Below are 15,902 nucleotides of genomic sequence, written 5' to 3' on the forward strand. Positions count from 1 at the left end.
CAGCGCAGGGAATCCTCTTCACCCTCTTCAAAGCTGAAAAAGAGACGTGCCACATTAAGTGCCTCCATCACTGCAGAAGCTGACAGGCGCACAGGCACTTCGTCATTTTCGTCTTCCTCACCTTCTGGCTCTTCAGCATCAGGCTGCGCACCGGCTACTTGAGCGATAATGTCCTCGTCAGTCAGGGCACCACACACCGATGCACCGGTGTCAACTTCAACATAATCGGCAAAACGTACGCCCCAAAGAGTGTCGCGCAATGCCACTGGCACGAGCTCATCAGCCCCATCCACGTCGACGTCACAACTATCCTGCGCACTTCCAGCTGCAAATCCACTGTGGCGGAAACAGTTTGCGATTGTGGTCGCGGTCACCTGTTCCCATGCGCGCACCAACATGTGCATGGCAGTGAGCAGCGTAATGCCGAAGTCCTTCCTGTCGCCCGCACAAAATCATTCTCTCCAGCACGTGACGCCTATAAAAGCACTTAATGTTTCTTATCACACCCTGGTCCATTGGCAGTAGGGCCGCAGTCGTATTTGCCGGAAGGAACACCAACTTAGTTGCTCTCAGCTCAACGTCGACTTTGTGTGCGCCGAACAGTTGTCGACGACAAGAAGAACGCGTCTGCCGCCCAGTTCCATTCGCCTGTCGAATTTCAGTAGCCACTTCCTGAATAGGTCACCTGTCATCCAGGCTTTCTCGTTTGCGGCGTACTCCGTTGGCAGTGAGCGAATGTTTTTGAAGCACCGTGGCTTGAGTGCTTTGCCAATCACAAAAAGGGGCACCTTTTCCGTACCGGTCATATTTGCGGCGACCAGAACAGTGACACGCTCTTGGCTGCGCTTGCCGCCGGCACAGCTGTCTCCCTTGTAGGTGATCGTCTTGTCTGGCTGCAACTTGAAAAATAACGCTGTCTCGTCAGCGTTAAACACATCCTGTGATGAGTAGCTCTCCAAGTACTGCTGCAGGGTGTCGCTTCTCCAAGTAGCGCATGTTTCGGCGTCCACTTCCTTTGCCTCGCCGGATAACGTGCGAAATACGAGATTGTGCCGCTCCCTGAAACGATGAAACCATCCCTCGGAGGCGACAAAGTCTTCAATGTCCAAGAAAAGGGCGAAATCGGCTGCCTTGGCCATGATGATAGGGCCGCTCAATGCGATACTCTGGGCTCTCATTTCTTTAACCCAGATAATCAAAGCTGACTTCAGTTCCGGGAACTTCGCTGTCCTTAGCCTTTTTCGACTGGCGCCAAAATCCTCAGCTTTCATAGACGTTTTCAATGGCCGTCCTGTTGCGTATGTAGGTTGACAACATGCTCAGAGGTATGCCGTGCTTCCTCGCGATTTCGTATTTGCTCGAGTTCCCTTGGTCAACCTCTCGCAAAATCTCCCCCTTCTTGACAGTCTTCGCGCAGTATTTTCCCCGCGGCATCTTGCAACTTCGATGCGGTATAAGACGGCTTGACGGCGTGAACGAACAACGTGCTCGAGGAACAAAGTGACGCTACCGGGAGTGGCCTAGGACTGCTAGGACTACTCCGCCGACTTCTCATCGTCCCGTGGGTCCCGCGTACAAGTGGCGCCAGGCGCTGAGATAGTGGGAGGGCTACGGAAAAAAAAAATTGCTCCCTAAATTTTGGAGGCCATACTTTGCTCGCCCTTTGCTCGGAGGCCACTTGAAGCTCGAAAGAACTGGTCGTGCCACCTATTGTTCGACCGTAAAAGCTTCCACTAGTGTTTGACGATGATAACGCTCGGCGGCGCCCGCTTCGAATTATCCGTAAAGGCAGCAATTTCTGTTCGAATCAACGAATCGTTTTACACATGGTCTCCTATGCACTGCGGACCGGACTGCGGCGACCATTTCGAATTATCCAAAATTTCGAATTAATGAGGTGTGAATTAACGAGCTTTCACTGTAATGAATACAATAGAAAATGCAGTTCAACTTATGAACATGTAAGCAAAATACATGCTAGAAAAGTGAGTTACAGTATGAGGAGGTGAAATACAAAAGAATATTATGACAGTAACTACAACCTAGTAATAGCACAAAAACATCGGCAACAGTCTTATAAACACTGATGATTACGAAGATGCAATAGAGCAGTTTTTGGTGCATAAGTATTTTTAAGAGTATGATAGAACTTTGTGTGGTCTTGTTCTGACGCAGGATCATCTGGCAAGTCATTCCACAAACTAATAGCTCGTGGAGGAGCCGACTGGTTGAAAGCGTTAGTATTGCCGTACATGCGTGATAAGCTAAAGGTGTTATGTAGTCTGCTTGAAGTGCGATGTGCTAGATTAAGGGGGGACGCGGCACTTCGGGACCGAAAATCAGCCAAAAAATCGAGTTTTCGCGGACCTTCTTTTCGCGTTCCCGACATCATTGCGCACCTATTTACAAAATTTCATAGCCGAATACCATCAACTTTTATCGTTATTCAACTTTAAAAAACCGAAAACGGGCGTCCTGCCCTTTAAATTGAGGGCGAATAGCGCAGGTTTCGGCTCTACGATACGCGGGAACTACGCGCTCGATCGGCGCCATTTTGGTCTTGTTTGAAAGAACGCGTTTTCAGCTGTTTTTTTTTTTTATTCAGTAAGCAACATTGAGCGTTTCCCCGGCTCGAAAAACGGGGCCTCAAAGACGAAGAGCCGCGCTCACTGCCATTGGCTAAACGGCGCACGTGACTGAAATGGCGCTTTCCGGTTGGCTGGAAGCTCGCGGCTTGCGCCTGCATACGCGACCCGACGCCATTTTGAAAGGGTTACCGCTGTGACGCCTCGAAATCGGCAGAGCACTCCGAAGCTTCTGATCGTATCGCCATGCCTGGAAACGCAAAAAAGTATCGGACCGTGCACGCATTTGGTCGCAGGAAACGCAAAGGTCGTGGGAGAAAGTCTACGAAGTCATCAGAGCCCTTGGTTGACTCCGACGAACGATGTGTCGACGCTCCGCGGCCGTTCAGCGATGGTGCGACCGAGCGCGTTGCCTCCGACGACGATGACGGTGAAGCGAACTCCGGACGACTACGAATCGACGCCAAGGTGGTGACAAACGCCGAAGTTGAAGAAAATTATGGCCGGGGGAAAGCGACGCTCGACCGGCTTTAATCGGCGCCAGCAACTGCACGGAAAATTGACTTTTTCACCGCGAGTTGTAGCGAGGCAACCGCACAGGACTCGGACCACGCTGCTCCTTATCTGCTTATGCATCTAGATATCCTAAACGCGATAATGGGTGCTTTGTGTTGCAAAGCCTGCCACGGACCGGCTACGATCGTCAGAGGGGATCGGGACTACGGACTTGCCGTGAAAGTGCTAGTGCAGTGTGAAAGGTGCGGCGAGATCGCGAATGAATGGACTTTGCCCCGCGCGAACGGCACGAAAACGTGCAATCCGTTTGAAGTAAATCTTCTCGCTTCGAGGGCGATGGTGGCTACCGGCAACGGCCAAACGAAAATGAACGATATTTTCGCAACAATGGGCATCTCACACCGCGGTATGCACCACAAGACGTTTCAGCGGCATTTGAAGAACACGCTGGCACCCGCTGCAACGCGAGCGGCTGAGTCCGCTATGAGCGAATGTGCGGAAAAGGTTAGAACAATTTATGATGACTTGTGCTTGGGCCACCGGGGCAATATTGCCGTTAGCTACGACGGCGCGTGGAAGACGCGAGGCCATTCTTCCCACATCGGCGTGGGCACAGTTATCGAATTATTTAGTGGCTACGTGTTGGACTACGTCGTTCTTTCCAACTTTTGCCTAGGCTGCGAGGTGGGCCCAAAGCCTAGTAGTGAGGGCTATCAAGAATGGAAGGCTAACCACAAATGCCAAAAAAATACGAACAGCAAAGCGGGGCAAATGGAAGTGGAGGCGGCTCTAATTCTATTTCAGAGGTCGCTTGAGCGCCATGGCCTGCGCTACACAACTATGCTGTCTGATGGAGACTCTAGGACATTTTGCGCCATACAAGACGCCAAGGTGTATGGTTACATTGACGTGCAGAAGGAAGACTGTATTAATCATGTACAGAAACGGATGGGCACCGCATGGAGAAACCTGGTGCAGAAACAAAAGTGCGATGGGAAAAGAGGCCTTGGTGGGAAAGGCAGGCTCACAGGTAAGCTGATCACCAGGCTGAGCACATATTATGGCCGGGCTCTGAAATCGCATGAAGGTGACGTGGGCGAGATGCAAAAGGCTGTGATGGCCACATACCGCCACGTCACCTCCACTGATGAATGCTCGGACCACAGTCTGTGCCCAGCTGGTGAAACTTCATGGTGTCGGCACAATGCCGCAAAAGCAAAGGGTGAGCCCGACCCCAGGCATGCCTACAATCTACCGAAAGACGTGGCAGAGGCATTACTACCGGTTTATACCCGGCTTTCGGAAAGAGCCCTGCTTCAGAGGTGCGAACGCGGCAAAACGCAGAACTCCAACGAGAGCCTACATTCGGTAATCTGGAGTTTGGCCCCCAAGGAGCACCATGCGTCCCTGTTCGCTGTTGAAGCAGCTGTTGCAGAAGCAGTGCTGCGCTTCAACACGGGCAATTTGAATTCTGCAACGGCAATCTTAGGTGAAATGGACATGAATGCGACAAGTACTGGTGCCAGGAGAGCGAGAGAAAAAGACCACCGTCGCAGCATTGTCTCCAACAAGAAAAGAACAGCCTCATTGGAACTCCAGAAGCTAGTGAAGAGGAGGAATGAGCACAGAATGCATTCAGACTATGCTTCTGGTGCGTTTTGAGGTTGTCTTGTTGCATCTTCTGCAATAAAATGTGTGCCCACGTTTTTTCTCGATTTCTCAAAACGACAATTTTCATGTGCTTCCCATTATGCCGGAGCAATATCTCTTGTTCTATCTGCGTTATCATTACGATTTCTTTTTTGTTTCGAAGATAAATGCAGGGGATGTGTCGTAAAGTAAGTTTTATTGTAATAATTTTTGGAGAAAATTCTCTAAATGGATCTTTTGCTTCAAGTGTGGGCACGGCGAGACCGGAGGCATCATGTCACTCATGAACCGTTTCCTGTTTGCAAAACAGGTTTTGCTGGCTGCGGCCGCCGCCGTTGGATCATGCCCGGCAAGCAAGTGTCGAAGCTACTACATGGATGATGCCGAATCTGATCCCGTCCTCTGGCCCTGTATTTCGTCATCGTCTGACTGGCAGCCGATTCTTGGCTTCACTGCGCAAGTGGTGTCATCACGTGAGCAGATGCATGGCACGACGTCACTCAACCCGGCTTTAAAAGACTTGCCCCAACGTTTCTTCACCAGTGGGCACGGCGAGACCGGAGGCATCATGTCACTCATGAACCGTTTCCTGTTTGCAACACAGGTTAGTTACTCATCATTTAAAAGTGATGACCTGATTTTGTTAGTTGTGCCGTGCCCACGGACATGCTTGTTAATAGCGTACGACTGCATTCGTGTCTGTGAACTGCTTGTTTGTGGTGACATTGAACTTAACCCTGGTCCGTCTGTCGATGAAATGTTCGCGTCACTTCAATCTGGCCAGGCCACAATCTTGTCTGAACTAGCCGACATTCGAGAACGTCTTTTAACAACAGAAAAAACCGTGTCATCCCTAAATGCAAAATGGGTAGAAGTTAATGAACGGTTAATAGAAATTCGTGAAAAAACTTCAGAAATTGAATCACTTCAGACTGAAGTTCAAAGCTTAAAAGAAGTAATTCAACAACAAAACACTAAGCTGGCGGATCTTGAGGATCGCAGTCGGCGTTGCAACATCATTATTCATGGAATTAGTGAACAGGAAGGCGAAAATGAAAAATCGCTGCGACGTGAAGTGGTCGACGAGCTCTTCTCACAGAAGCTAAGGGAAACCGTCCGTTCTGTTGCCAGAATTCACCGTCTTGGGCAAAAATCTGGCAAAAGGCCTGTAATCGTTTACTTCCAGGACTTCCTAGAAAAAGAAGCAGTCATGCGGAAAGCTAAAATGCTCAAAGGCACTAAAATTTATTTGCAGAACGACTACAGTCAATACACCCTGCGTAAAAGGCGCCTTCTCTGGGAAACCGCCCAGGATGAAAAATCTCGAGGAAAACGTGTTTTTCTTGCTAACGAGAAGCTAAGCATTGATGGTAGCCTTTACGTATGGGACGAGACTAGAAACCAGCGTGTCCTTTTCCGAGAAGCTCGTAGGCCACGCGATAATCAATGACCTCACACGCACACTCGTTCAAAGGAACTTAGACTGCTTAGTTTCAATGCTCGAAGTTTAGCGAATAAGACTGAACAGCTTGAACAACTTATTTTCAGATATGATCCGCATATAACGATGGTGTCTGAAACATGGTTACATAGTGATATCAGTGATGTGGATGTAGTTCCTCCGTCGTATCAGATCTTTCGACGCGATCGCACAAGTAGGGGTGGAGGCGTGGCGATAATATTGAAAAACAGTTTTGCCGCCAGCGCACTTGCGCAAATAGATGACCACGAAAGCCTTTTTCTAAAAGTAAACTGCTGGGGTCACGTGTTTGTTCTATGTGCTGTCTATCGGCCCCCGTCTTCTCCTCCCGAATTCTTATCACTGCTACGCGATCACATGTCGTTAAAGTGTCCTCGTATTTTAATGGCTGGGGATTTCAACTTGCCCTCCATCAAGTGGTCGCAAAAGCTGACTGCCAATGTAATTGATAGCCCTCTGTATGACATTATGCTTTCTTGCGACTTGCAACAAGTGGTACTTGAAAACACGCGCGTAATTGGTAATCATGGTTCGATATTAGATCTTGTATTTCTTAACAGAGATATTCCGTCGTACGACGTAGCCATTGAAGAGGGTATATCAGACCACAAACTAGTACTGGTGACTTGTAAACTTGCTGATAGTGCGCAACACCCCAAAACAGTTACAAAAACCGTAAAAGATATGGCGAAGGCTGATGATCAGTCTATTCTTGATGTATTATGGCAGCTTGTAGACCAGGAACCCCGCAGTGATGTCCTTTCTTTGTGGCTATCCTTTAAGCATGCTGTACTGCACTGTTTAGAATCTTTTGTTCCCGACCGCCACGTTAAAACAAGGAGGGCTAATCCCTGGGTAACCCGCGACATTGTACACATTAAGCGAAAACTAAAGCGCGCCAAAAAGAAATCAAACAGAAATCCCGATGGTATTCAACAAATTCAAGCTGAACTTTCTTGCGCACTAACAGCATCCCGAGATAAATATTTTTCATCGACCTTACCGAGTTTCTTAAAGAATAATCCGGAAAAATTTTGGCAATACTTGGGAAATAAGGCTCCAACTTTAGAAAAATTAAGGGAGAATGACTTAGTAGTTACTGACTTAACAGAAATTTCCAACATTATGAATGATTATCTTCATTCCGTGTTTTCTTCAAAAGATACTACAACTCTCGAACTTGTTCCATCCTTGCCTGATTCGGATTTTATCAGCTTTGAGGGTGTGTTGTCACTGTTACTTGGCGTAAAAGAAAAATCCTCTGGTGGCCCTGACGGCATACCGAATTCTTTCTTGCGTCGATACGCTGAACCAATAATCGCATATTTTAACCACTGTTTTCTCTGAATCACTCAAAACGGCAACGTTACCAGATGACTGGCGTCTCGCCAGGGTTGTAGCTGTGCATAAGAAAGGTGATCGCCTGCTGAAGGAAAACTACCGCCCAATTTCCCTAACGTCTACATGCTGCAAGGTACTTGAACACATTATTGCTCACTTTATTACCGATTTTCTTGAAAATAATAACCTGTTGTCTCCAGCCCAGCATGGCTTTCGGAAAAAATTATCAACGTGCACGCAGCTAGTTGCAACAGTTCATGATATCGCACAAATACTTGATTTTTCAGGCCAGGTTGATTTAATTTTTTTAGACTTTAGCAAGGCATTTGACCGCGTTCCCCATGGCAAACTTCTCATAAAGCTCCGAAACCTGAATGTTCCATCTTTCATCATAAGATGGATAGAGGCTTATCTTTCAAACCGCGCTCAGTACGTTGACGTGGGGGGACATATTTCTAACATGTTACCGGTATTATCAGGTGTCCCACAGGGAAGTGTTTTAGGGCCGATTCTTTTTCTTATATACATAAATGATATAGCTGACATGGTTGAGTCTAACATTAGTATCCGATTGTTCGCTGACGACTGCGTAGTATATTAAAAAGTGACATGCCAACAAGATCAGGTTGATCTAAGTCTTGCATTAACACAAGTTAGTGAGTGGTGTACTCGGTCGTCAATGACATTAAACTCTGACAAAACGGTACTCCTACGTGTGACAAGAAAAAAACAGCCATTCACGTTTACCTACAACGTCCAAGGAACACCAGTACGTGAAGTAAATGAATATAAATACCTAGGAGTAACCATTACAAACACACTTTCTTGGTCCGCACATATAACAAATGTCTCCGCATCAGCTTCTCGTAAGCTTGGTTTTCTGAGGCACAAACTGAAAAAAGCCCCTCCGAAATTAAAAATGCTCGCGTACAAAGCGTATATTTTGCCTAAACTTGAATATGCATCAGTGGTTTGGGACCCTTTCTACAAAAAAGACATTCAAAAACTTGAAATGGTTCAAAGACGCGCTGTACGTTTTATTTTTTCTAGGTTTAAATCATCTGATTCTCCGACAAAATTAATGAAAGACAACGATATTCCTGTACTTGAAGATCGCCGCAGAATCGCACGCCTGAAATTCTTGCATTCCATTTATAATGGTAAGCTGAATATTCCTGCCCATAAATACATACAACCATTCTCTCCTCGCGCATCTAGGCATCGTCATATGCATAACCTGCTCCCATACACCACGCGGACTAACACCTTTAAAAATTCTTTCTTTCCCCGAACAATTATTCAGTGGAATAGCTTACCACCTGATGTCATTTCATCTGATGACTTCGAGAAAGCGTTGCTCGGAGCATCTCAACCCTGACATAAGCGCATCTTCTCTGTACTGCTAGTGCTTAATATAATGTTTATACTCTGTATTCATCCAATATCACTTTTTCGGGTTGTTGGTGCTCAGTACTTGTAATAGTTGACGCGTTTCCATGTGTATAAATTTGGCTGTACGTATGTGTATATTCTTTTTTTTGTGTGCTTTAAGACATCACTCCATTCTCGCCATTATTTATTATTTATTTTTATATGGTCTGTTATATTTTTTCTTAAATTCATTGTATCATCCATTTTGTATTCTTGCAAATTTGATTATTCCTTTATTTTTTTTCTCGATGTTTACATATTTGTTTATTGTAATATTCCCCACCTGCTTGGTCTTCAGTGACCGCAGTATTTTCTAAATAAAAAAATAAATAAGTGTAGATGGGGAAATTTTTCATGTCATATTCAACATCCCACAACTTTGCTTCGAAATAGCCTAGAACAATGATTTATACTTTATTGCACACTGTGAACATACCGAATAGGTTCTATAGGTTGCACATCAATATCCAAGTTACAGTTAATTAGCTAATTAGGCCTTAATTGAAAAAGCCGCAGTTCATTATATCTTTAAAACTAATTGTCACAGCAAAAAAAGAATTAGATTTTTGAAATCAGCAGTAAAATCTACATAGGCTCTCCAAATTTGACTGAGGTACTCGCAAAAATAAAAGAGTTTTTGGAAGGTGTAGCATCCCCCCTTAAGGTGAACAGATGGCATTATGCTGGTGTGGATGAGTTTGTGAAATAGTGATACAAGTGAGATGTCGCGGCGAATCTTCAGTGGCTCGAGTGCAAGGCTATGTTAAATCTGTGTTACGCTGGACGGGTAGCTGTGATTACGCGCTATGAATCGACTAGCTCTGTTCTGTATACATTCCAACTCATCTATGAGGTATTGTTGATATGGTGACCAAATGGAGGATGCGAACTCCAGTTGAGGACGGATTAGAGCAAGATAAGCCAGTTTGCGCACATCGGAGGGAGCACTGTATAGATTTCATCACAGGAAACCTAATGATCTTGATGTGTTGGCACAGATAGAAGTGATATGTGTGGACCATGAAAGTGTAGAAGTTTATGGCTAGGTATTTGTAATGATCGGTGAGTTCTACAATGCTATTATCAATTATGTATTGGCTATTAAAGTTATCACGTTTGCGACTAAAGGAGATAAGTTTGCATTTGGAAACATCAAGTGTCATCTGCCATGTTTTGTACCACTCAATTATATGCCATGTTTTGTACCACTCAATTATTATGTCTTTTTGAAGAGTTAAATGATCGCTATTGTTGCGGATGGTACGATAGATAATGCTCTCATCGGCAAATATACGCATACATGAGGATACGTTGTCAGGCAGGTTGTTAATGTAGATGAGGAAAAGTAAGGGACCAAGAACACTGCCCTGTGGTACACCAGAGGAAACGTAACACAGTGATGAAGAGTGATTGTTGGCGATGGTGAATTGTTGGCAGTTAGTTAGGAAGTTTCTTAGCCATGAGCCATGTTAGCGTGAGTGAATCAAGTTTTAGTGATGACAGTTCTTGTACACGAGTTGTTTGGTCAATCTGCCAGCTGCAAGCAGGCCGCTAGAAAAGAACTTGGCACACTTGTTCAGACGTCCACGGAGTCCTACCTGGCGTATATAAAAGATGTGCTGACCCTTTGCCGTAAAATTGACCGAACCATGGCTGAAGCAGACAAGGTAGCGCACGTGCACAAGGGCATCGCAGACAATGCATTTAACCCCCTAGTGTGCAGAGGCAGTTCTATCGTGCAAGATGTTATCTTGGAGTGCCAACGCTTTCAAGAGGCTAAAAGCCGTCGCAATGCCCACCACTTTACGCGCCTTCCCAACACTGCTGCGACGTCAACTTGCGAGGATCTTCGTATAGCGACCCAGCCCAATTCACACTACGGTGACATCACGAGAATCGTACGCCGCGAAATCGACGCCATATCACCCGCACCCTTGAGAGCGCTAGCACCGAGTGATCCTAATCCGACCATTTCGCTAATACAGACCGTTGTTCGCCAAGAACTAGCCAATGTGGGTATTCACACGGTCTGTTCTGTGCACCGTCCCGACGCTGTCAGTTCATTTACCTCCAGCCACCCACAGCATTATCGCCGCCCTGCTCCACGCAACCGTGGCCCAAATGCGTGGAGGACGCCTGACGACAGGCCGATTTGCTTTCGAAGTGAACGAGTGGGACACATTTCCCACCATTGCCGAAGCCCGTGGACGTCACCGTATCGGGCAAACTCAAGCTTCTCCAACCTCTACTCACCAGCCCATCTCTATGGCCAGGAACTACCACGGCGTGATGGCTCAGCTAATTACGACCAGTGCCCAGTACAGTCGCTCTCCTTCACTTCGACGTAGATTTTTCCCAGTCTCCGCCACCACCTCGTTCCCCACCCCCGTCCTCTACCCGACTGTTTTCTTTTTTGTCCACTCATTCCGCCCTCATCGACTGCTCAGCTGGTGCAACTTGACCTACCGTATCCGATTGATCCGCCCAGTCCATCCCAAGCTCGTATGTGCTCTGCTGAGCATGTCCGTTTGTCACCGCAAACTGTGACCTGCATTACCGTAATGCCTTCACCACCTGTATCCGATGGCGACTATGTGCTCCCGCCCATTACATCCATTCTTTTGGCTCACAGTGTTACCTTACCACACACGGTTATTCAGTTACGTGCAAACCACGCCTTCATTCCGGTGCTCAACTTTGCTCCGTGTCCACAAGTGCTCCCGCATGGAATTGCCCTCGCCATGCTGACTCCCTCTGACGAATGCGTCATCTCAGCTCTATCTTCGGACGATGATGGACACTGTAGCTACACGCATTCTCGATCTCCGCAAGCAAGCCCGTCTGCTGACGTTAAAAATATGATCGCGCCAGACCTGTTGCCGCATCAAGCTGACGCACTCCTTCACGTACTTGAGTCATACTGGGACGTATTTGAATTTTGCGATTGTCCGCTTGGTCAAACCACTGCTGTAAAGCACCGAATTGACACCGGCGATTCCTCCCCTGTCCATCGGTGGCCATACCACGTATCTCCAAACGAGCGTCACATAATTCAAACAGAAGTCGACAAAATGCTCGCTAGAGACATAATTGAGCCGCGTTGTAGTCCACGGGCTTCCCCCGTAGTTCTTGTCAAAAAGAAGGGCAACACTTGGCGATTCTGTGTTGACTAGAGACATCTGAACAAGATTACTAAAAAAGACGTCTACCCGCTACCGCGCATAGACGACGCCCTGGATTGTCTTCATGGCGCCAAGTATTTTTCATCCATTGATCTAAGATCAGGGTACTGGCAAATTGCTGTCGACGACATGGACCGCGAAAAGACCGCTTTTGTCACGCCCGATGGTCTTTACCAGTTTAAAGTCATGCCCTTCGGGATATGCAACGCTCTGGCCACCTTCGTGCGGATGATAGATTTTCTTTTGCGTGGGTTCAAATGGTCAATTTGTCTATGTTACCTTGACGACGTTATCGTCTTTTCTCCGACCTTTGAGACCCAGCTCGACCGCCTATCCTCAATACTGGCTGTTTTTCGCAATGCCGGTCTCCAACTGAACTCGTCAAAGTGCCACTTCGGACGCCAGCAACTAACCATGTTGGGCCACCTTGTAGACTCCTCTGGTGTATGCCCTGATCCCGATAAAGTGCGAGCCGTGCGGAACTTCCCCATTCCGACCTGCACCAAGAAAGTCCGCAGCTTTCTCTGTCTGTGCTCGTATTTGACGTTTTGTGAACAACTATGCGGAAGTAGCCCGTCCTCTCACAAACTTACTGAGAAAAGATGTCTCATTCACATATGGTGCTGCGCAGGCTACGGCGTTTTCTACACTTATTGGATTGCTAACAGAACCACCTGTTCTGGCCCATTTTGACAACGCCGCCCCTACAGAAGTTCGCACCGATGCCAGTGGCCACAGAATTGGTGCTGTTTTGGTCCAGCATCAAAGCGGCTGCGCCTGAGTTATCGCCTATGCCAGCCGTCTCTCCCAGGCGGAAAGGAACTACTCAATCACCGAAAGGGAATGCCTTGCTCTCGTTTGGGCAGTAGCAAAATTTCGGCCCTATTTACACGGTCGACATTTCACCCTCACAACCGATCACCACGCACTTTGCTGGCTCGCATCCTTGAAGGACTCCACTGGGCACCTTTGTCGATGGGCATTACGACTCCGAGAGTATAACTACTCGGTGTCCTACAAATCTGGTCGCTTACACCATGACGCTGACTGCTCATCTCGGAATCCAGTGTACCCACTTGAGGCGTTCAATGAAGCGCCATGTGTCCTGTCTCTCCGCTTTAAGCAACATCCGGGAGGAACAGCGCCGAGATCCTGTCTTACGTAACATTATCGAGAAGCTTCATTCTGCAACACCCGATCTGTCTACTCAATTGTTCGTGCTCAAGGATGGCACATTGTACGGTTACGTCCGCCCTGATGGACACGAACTGCTCCTTGTGGTACCTTCCCACTTGCGTGCGAGCGTGGTCGGCCAGCTCCACGACGCTCCCACTGCCGGTCACCTAGGACTGTCTCGGACGTATGACCGTGTACAGCGTCGATTTTACTGGCCCAGTCTTTATCGCTCGGTCCGCAGCTACGTTGCCTCATGCGACCAGTGTCAACGCCCAAAAAAACTTTCGGTGAGCCCTGCTGGGTTCCTCCAACCACTTGACGTTCCCTTTGATCCGTTCTTTCGACTTTGTCTTGACCTCCTAGGCCCTTTCCCTGCGTCCACTTCTGGGAATAAGTGGATAGCTGTTGCGACAGATCACACAACGCGGTACGCCATTGCACGGGCTCTACCAACCAGCTGTGCCACAGACGTTGCCGCTTTCCTTCTGCAAGACGTCATACTTCATCATGGCGCACCACGCCAACTCCTCACAGATCGTGGGCGCTATTTCCTTTCCCGGGTAATCGACGAACGGCTTCGCTCCTGCGAGACAAAACATAAATTTACAACAGCCTATCACCCGCAAACTAATGGACTGACTGAGCGATTCAACCGGACTTTGACCGATATGCTCGCCATGTACGTATCTTCCGACCACCAGGACTGGGACGTTGCATTGCCCTTCGTTACGTTCGCCTATAATTCCTCACGCCACAATGCAGCTGGTTTTTCACCTTTTTATCTCGTGTTTGGCCATGATCTAACTTTACCATTTGACACCATCTTTCCGACAGCCGTCGACAGCCGTCGAGCTCGCGATGTTATCACCAGAGCTCGAAAAGCACGAGAAGTTGCCCGTCAGCGCCTCTTAGCATCGCAAGATCAGCAGCGGCAGCAATACAACTCCTATCATCGCCAAGTTTCCTTTACTCCGGGATCTCATGCTATTGTGAACTCCACCCAGGCGCGTTGGACTTTCTGAAAAACTGCTTTCCCGCTACTCGGGACCCTACTGCGTATTGCGCCAGGTGACAGATGTGACCTACGAGATAGCCCCGCTCGAGTCTTCCTCCTCTTCCCCTTCACTATCTACAGACATTGTTCATGCATCTCGCCTTAAGCTTTACCACTCTACTCTACTTTACCACATCATAGAAAGCACCGAGACGGTGCTTCAGCACCCGGGGGTTATGTTATGAGACAATGTCCCACAAAAGCGGTTAGATAGGCGCGTAGAAAGACGACATGATTTTGGTGTAGGGCCCCATTTGTGGGTATGTGCCAGGGTAAGAAGGATCATCGTCATCATCTTCAGCTCTTGTTTTCCATCTTGGCTTGCGCGTTGGCGTGGTGTAAATATATCTTGAAACGCCTAGTATCGCGTGTACCTTCACGTAACAATATAAAAAAAAGTGTCTTCGAGTAGCATCTCCTCTTAAAGAGCCCGTTCGATCACATGAAGTCTGTGTGTACGATTCGAGGCACGTAGGTCCGATGCCGGAGCCAAAGCGACACGAAAAATATGCGGAAAGGACCGAGTTCGGCACATAACATTATGTGTAATGACGGTTAGTTAGAGCTTCGGTATGAATGCGAAGGAACAGAAAAGAACGGAAAACCCCGCAGAGGGTGGTTGTTCAATGCGATAATAAAGTTAATTCACACGCATACTATGAAATCTGCTCGCCCGGAGCAGTATCAATCGAAAACCATCGGGGAAAGGTATTCGTTCCACGTTGGACGTAAAAGAATGCCGATAGTTATCCCTGATGAATAAAGAAAATTATCATTTAAAGACAAGTAACAATACTTGAAGCAATACCAAAAGTAGAAAAAAAAAGCGCAATTCAAGTTGAACTTGGACACCATCATCACTTCGCCACGAAATCCACACGGTAGGGCAATCTAACAACCGCCGCAGACCATGCCAAGACCGTCTTGCAGAAAAGCAAGCTTACGACTCGTTCAGAGCAGCAACACCAAAAAAGAAAAATATAGCGAAGCAGGAATTCGAGCAGAAGACCTGCGGCGCGAACGCCTCCATAATTGCAGGTCAACCCACTATTGTGGACTTACTGTGAAACACCACAACAGCCAGAAAGCGCCATCCAAAACGACTACGAATTTACGGCAACAAGCCCCTCACCGTAGTCATTGCTTTACGGTGACAGGGTCCGTCGCTATAGCTGCATTGCTATTATGACAAGCCCCTTCACTATTACAAGACCCAGACGAGCCCTGTCACCGTAATCACGATTGCAGTAACAATATTACTATGTTGACAGGTCCAGTCACCATAGTCGCTGAAGTATACGAGAAAACAAACCTCATCTCTTTCCTCCATCGTTCATCCTCATGCATTTTCCACGAATCGTCCTTCAGTTGCCTCCGAAGGCGCTCCTCTTGCAACTTCCGTTGACGAAGGCTGGGCTTTATGTCAACTACAAGGTCGGGATTAACTTTTTTCTGCAAAAGAGAAGGTGCACTTGTACAAGAATAGT

The 15,902-nt window shown here is 47.4% G+C and overlaps 1 protein-coding gene across 2 annotated transcripts in view; it reads right to left on the minus strand.

The window, feature by feature from the left end:
- Positions 1-15,902, minus strand: part of Zn72D (Zinc-finger protein 72D) — a 139,319-nt gene that overhangs the window by 80,989 nt on the left and 42,428 nt on the right. For both annotated transcript variants that reach the window (XM_037412247.2, XM_037412246.2), the window contains exon 6: positions 15,728-15,867. In XM_037412247.2, coding sequence (XP_037268144.1) covers positions 15,728-15,867 — 140 coding nt within the window. The remainder of the gene's footprint in view (positions 1-15,727; positions 15,868-15,902) is intronic.

This window comes from Rhipicephalus microplus, chromosome 1 (genome assembly GCF_043290135.1).
Source record: "Rhipicephalus microplus isolate Deutch F79 chromosome 1, USDA_Rmic, whole genome shotgun sequence".
Classification (NCBI taxonomy): domain Eukaryota; kingdom Metazoa; phylum Arthropoda; class Arachnida; order Ixodida; family Ixodidae; genus Rhipicephalus; species Rhipicephalus microplus.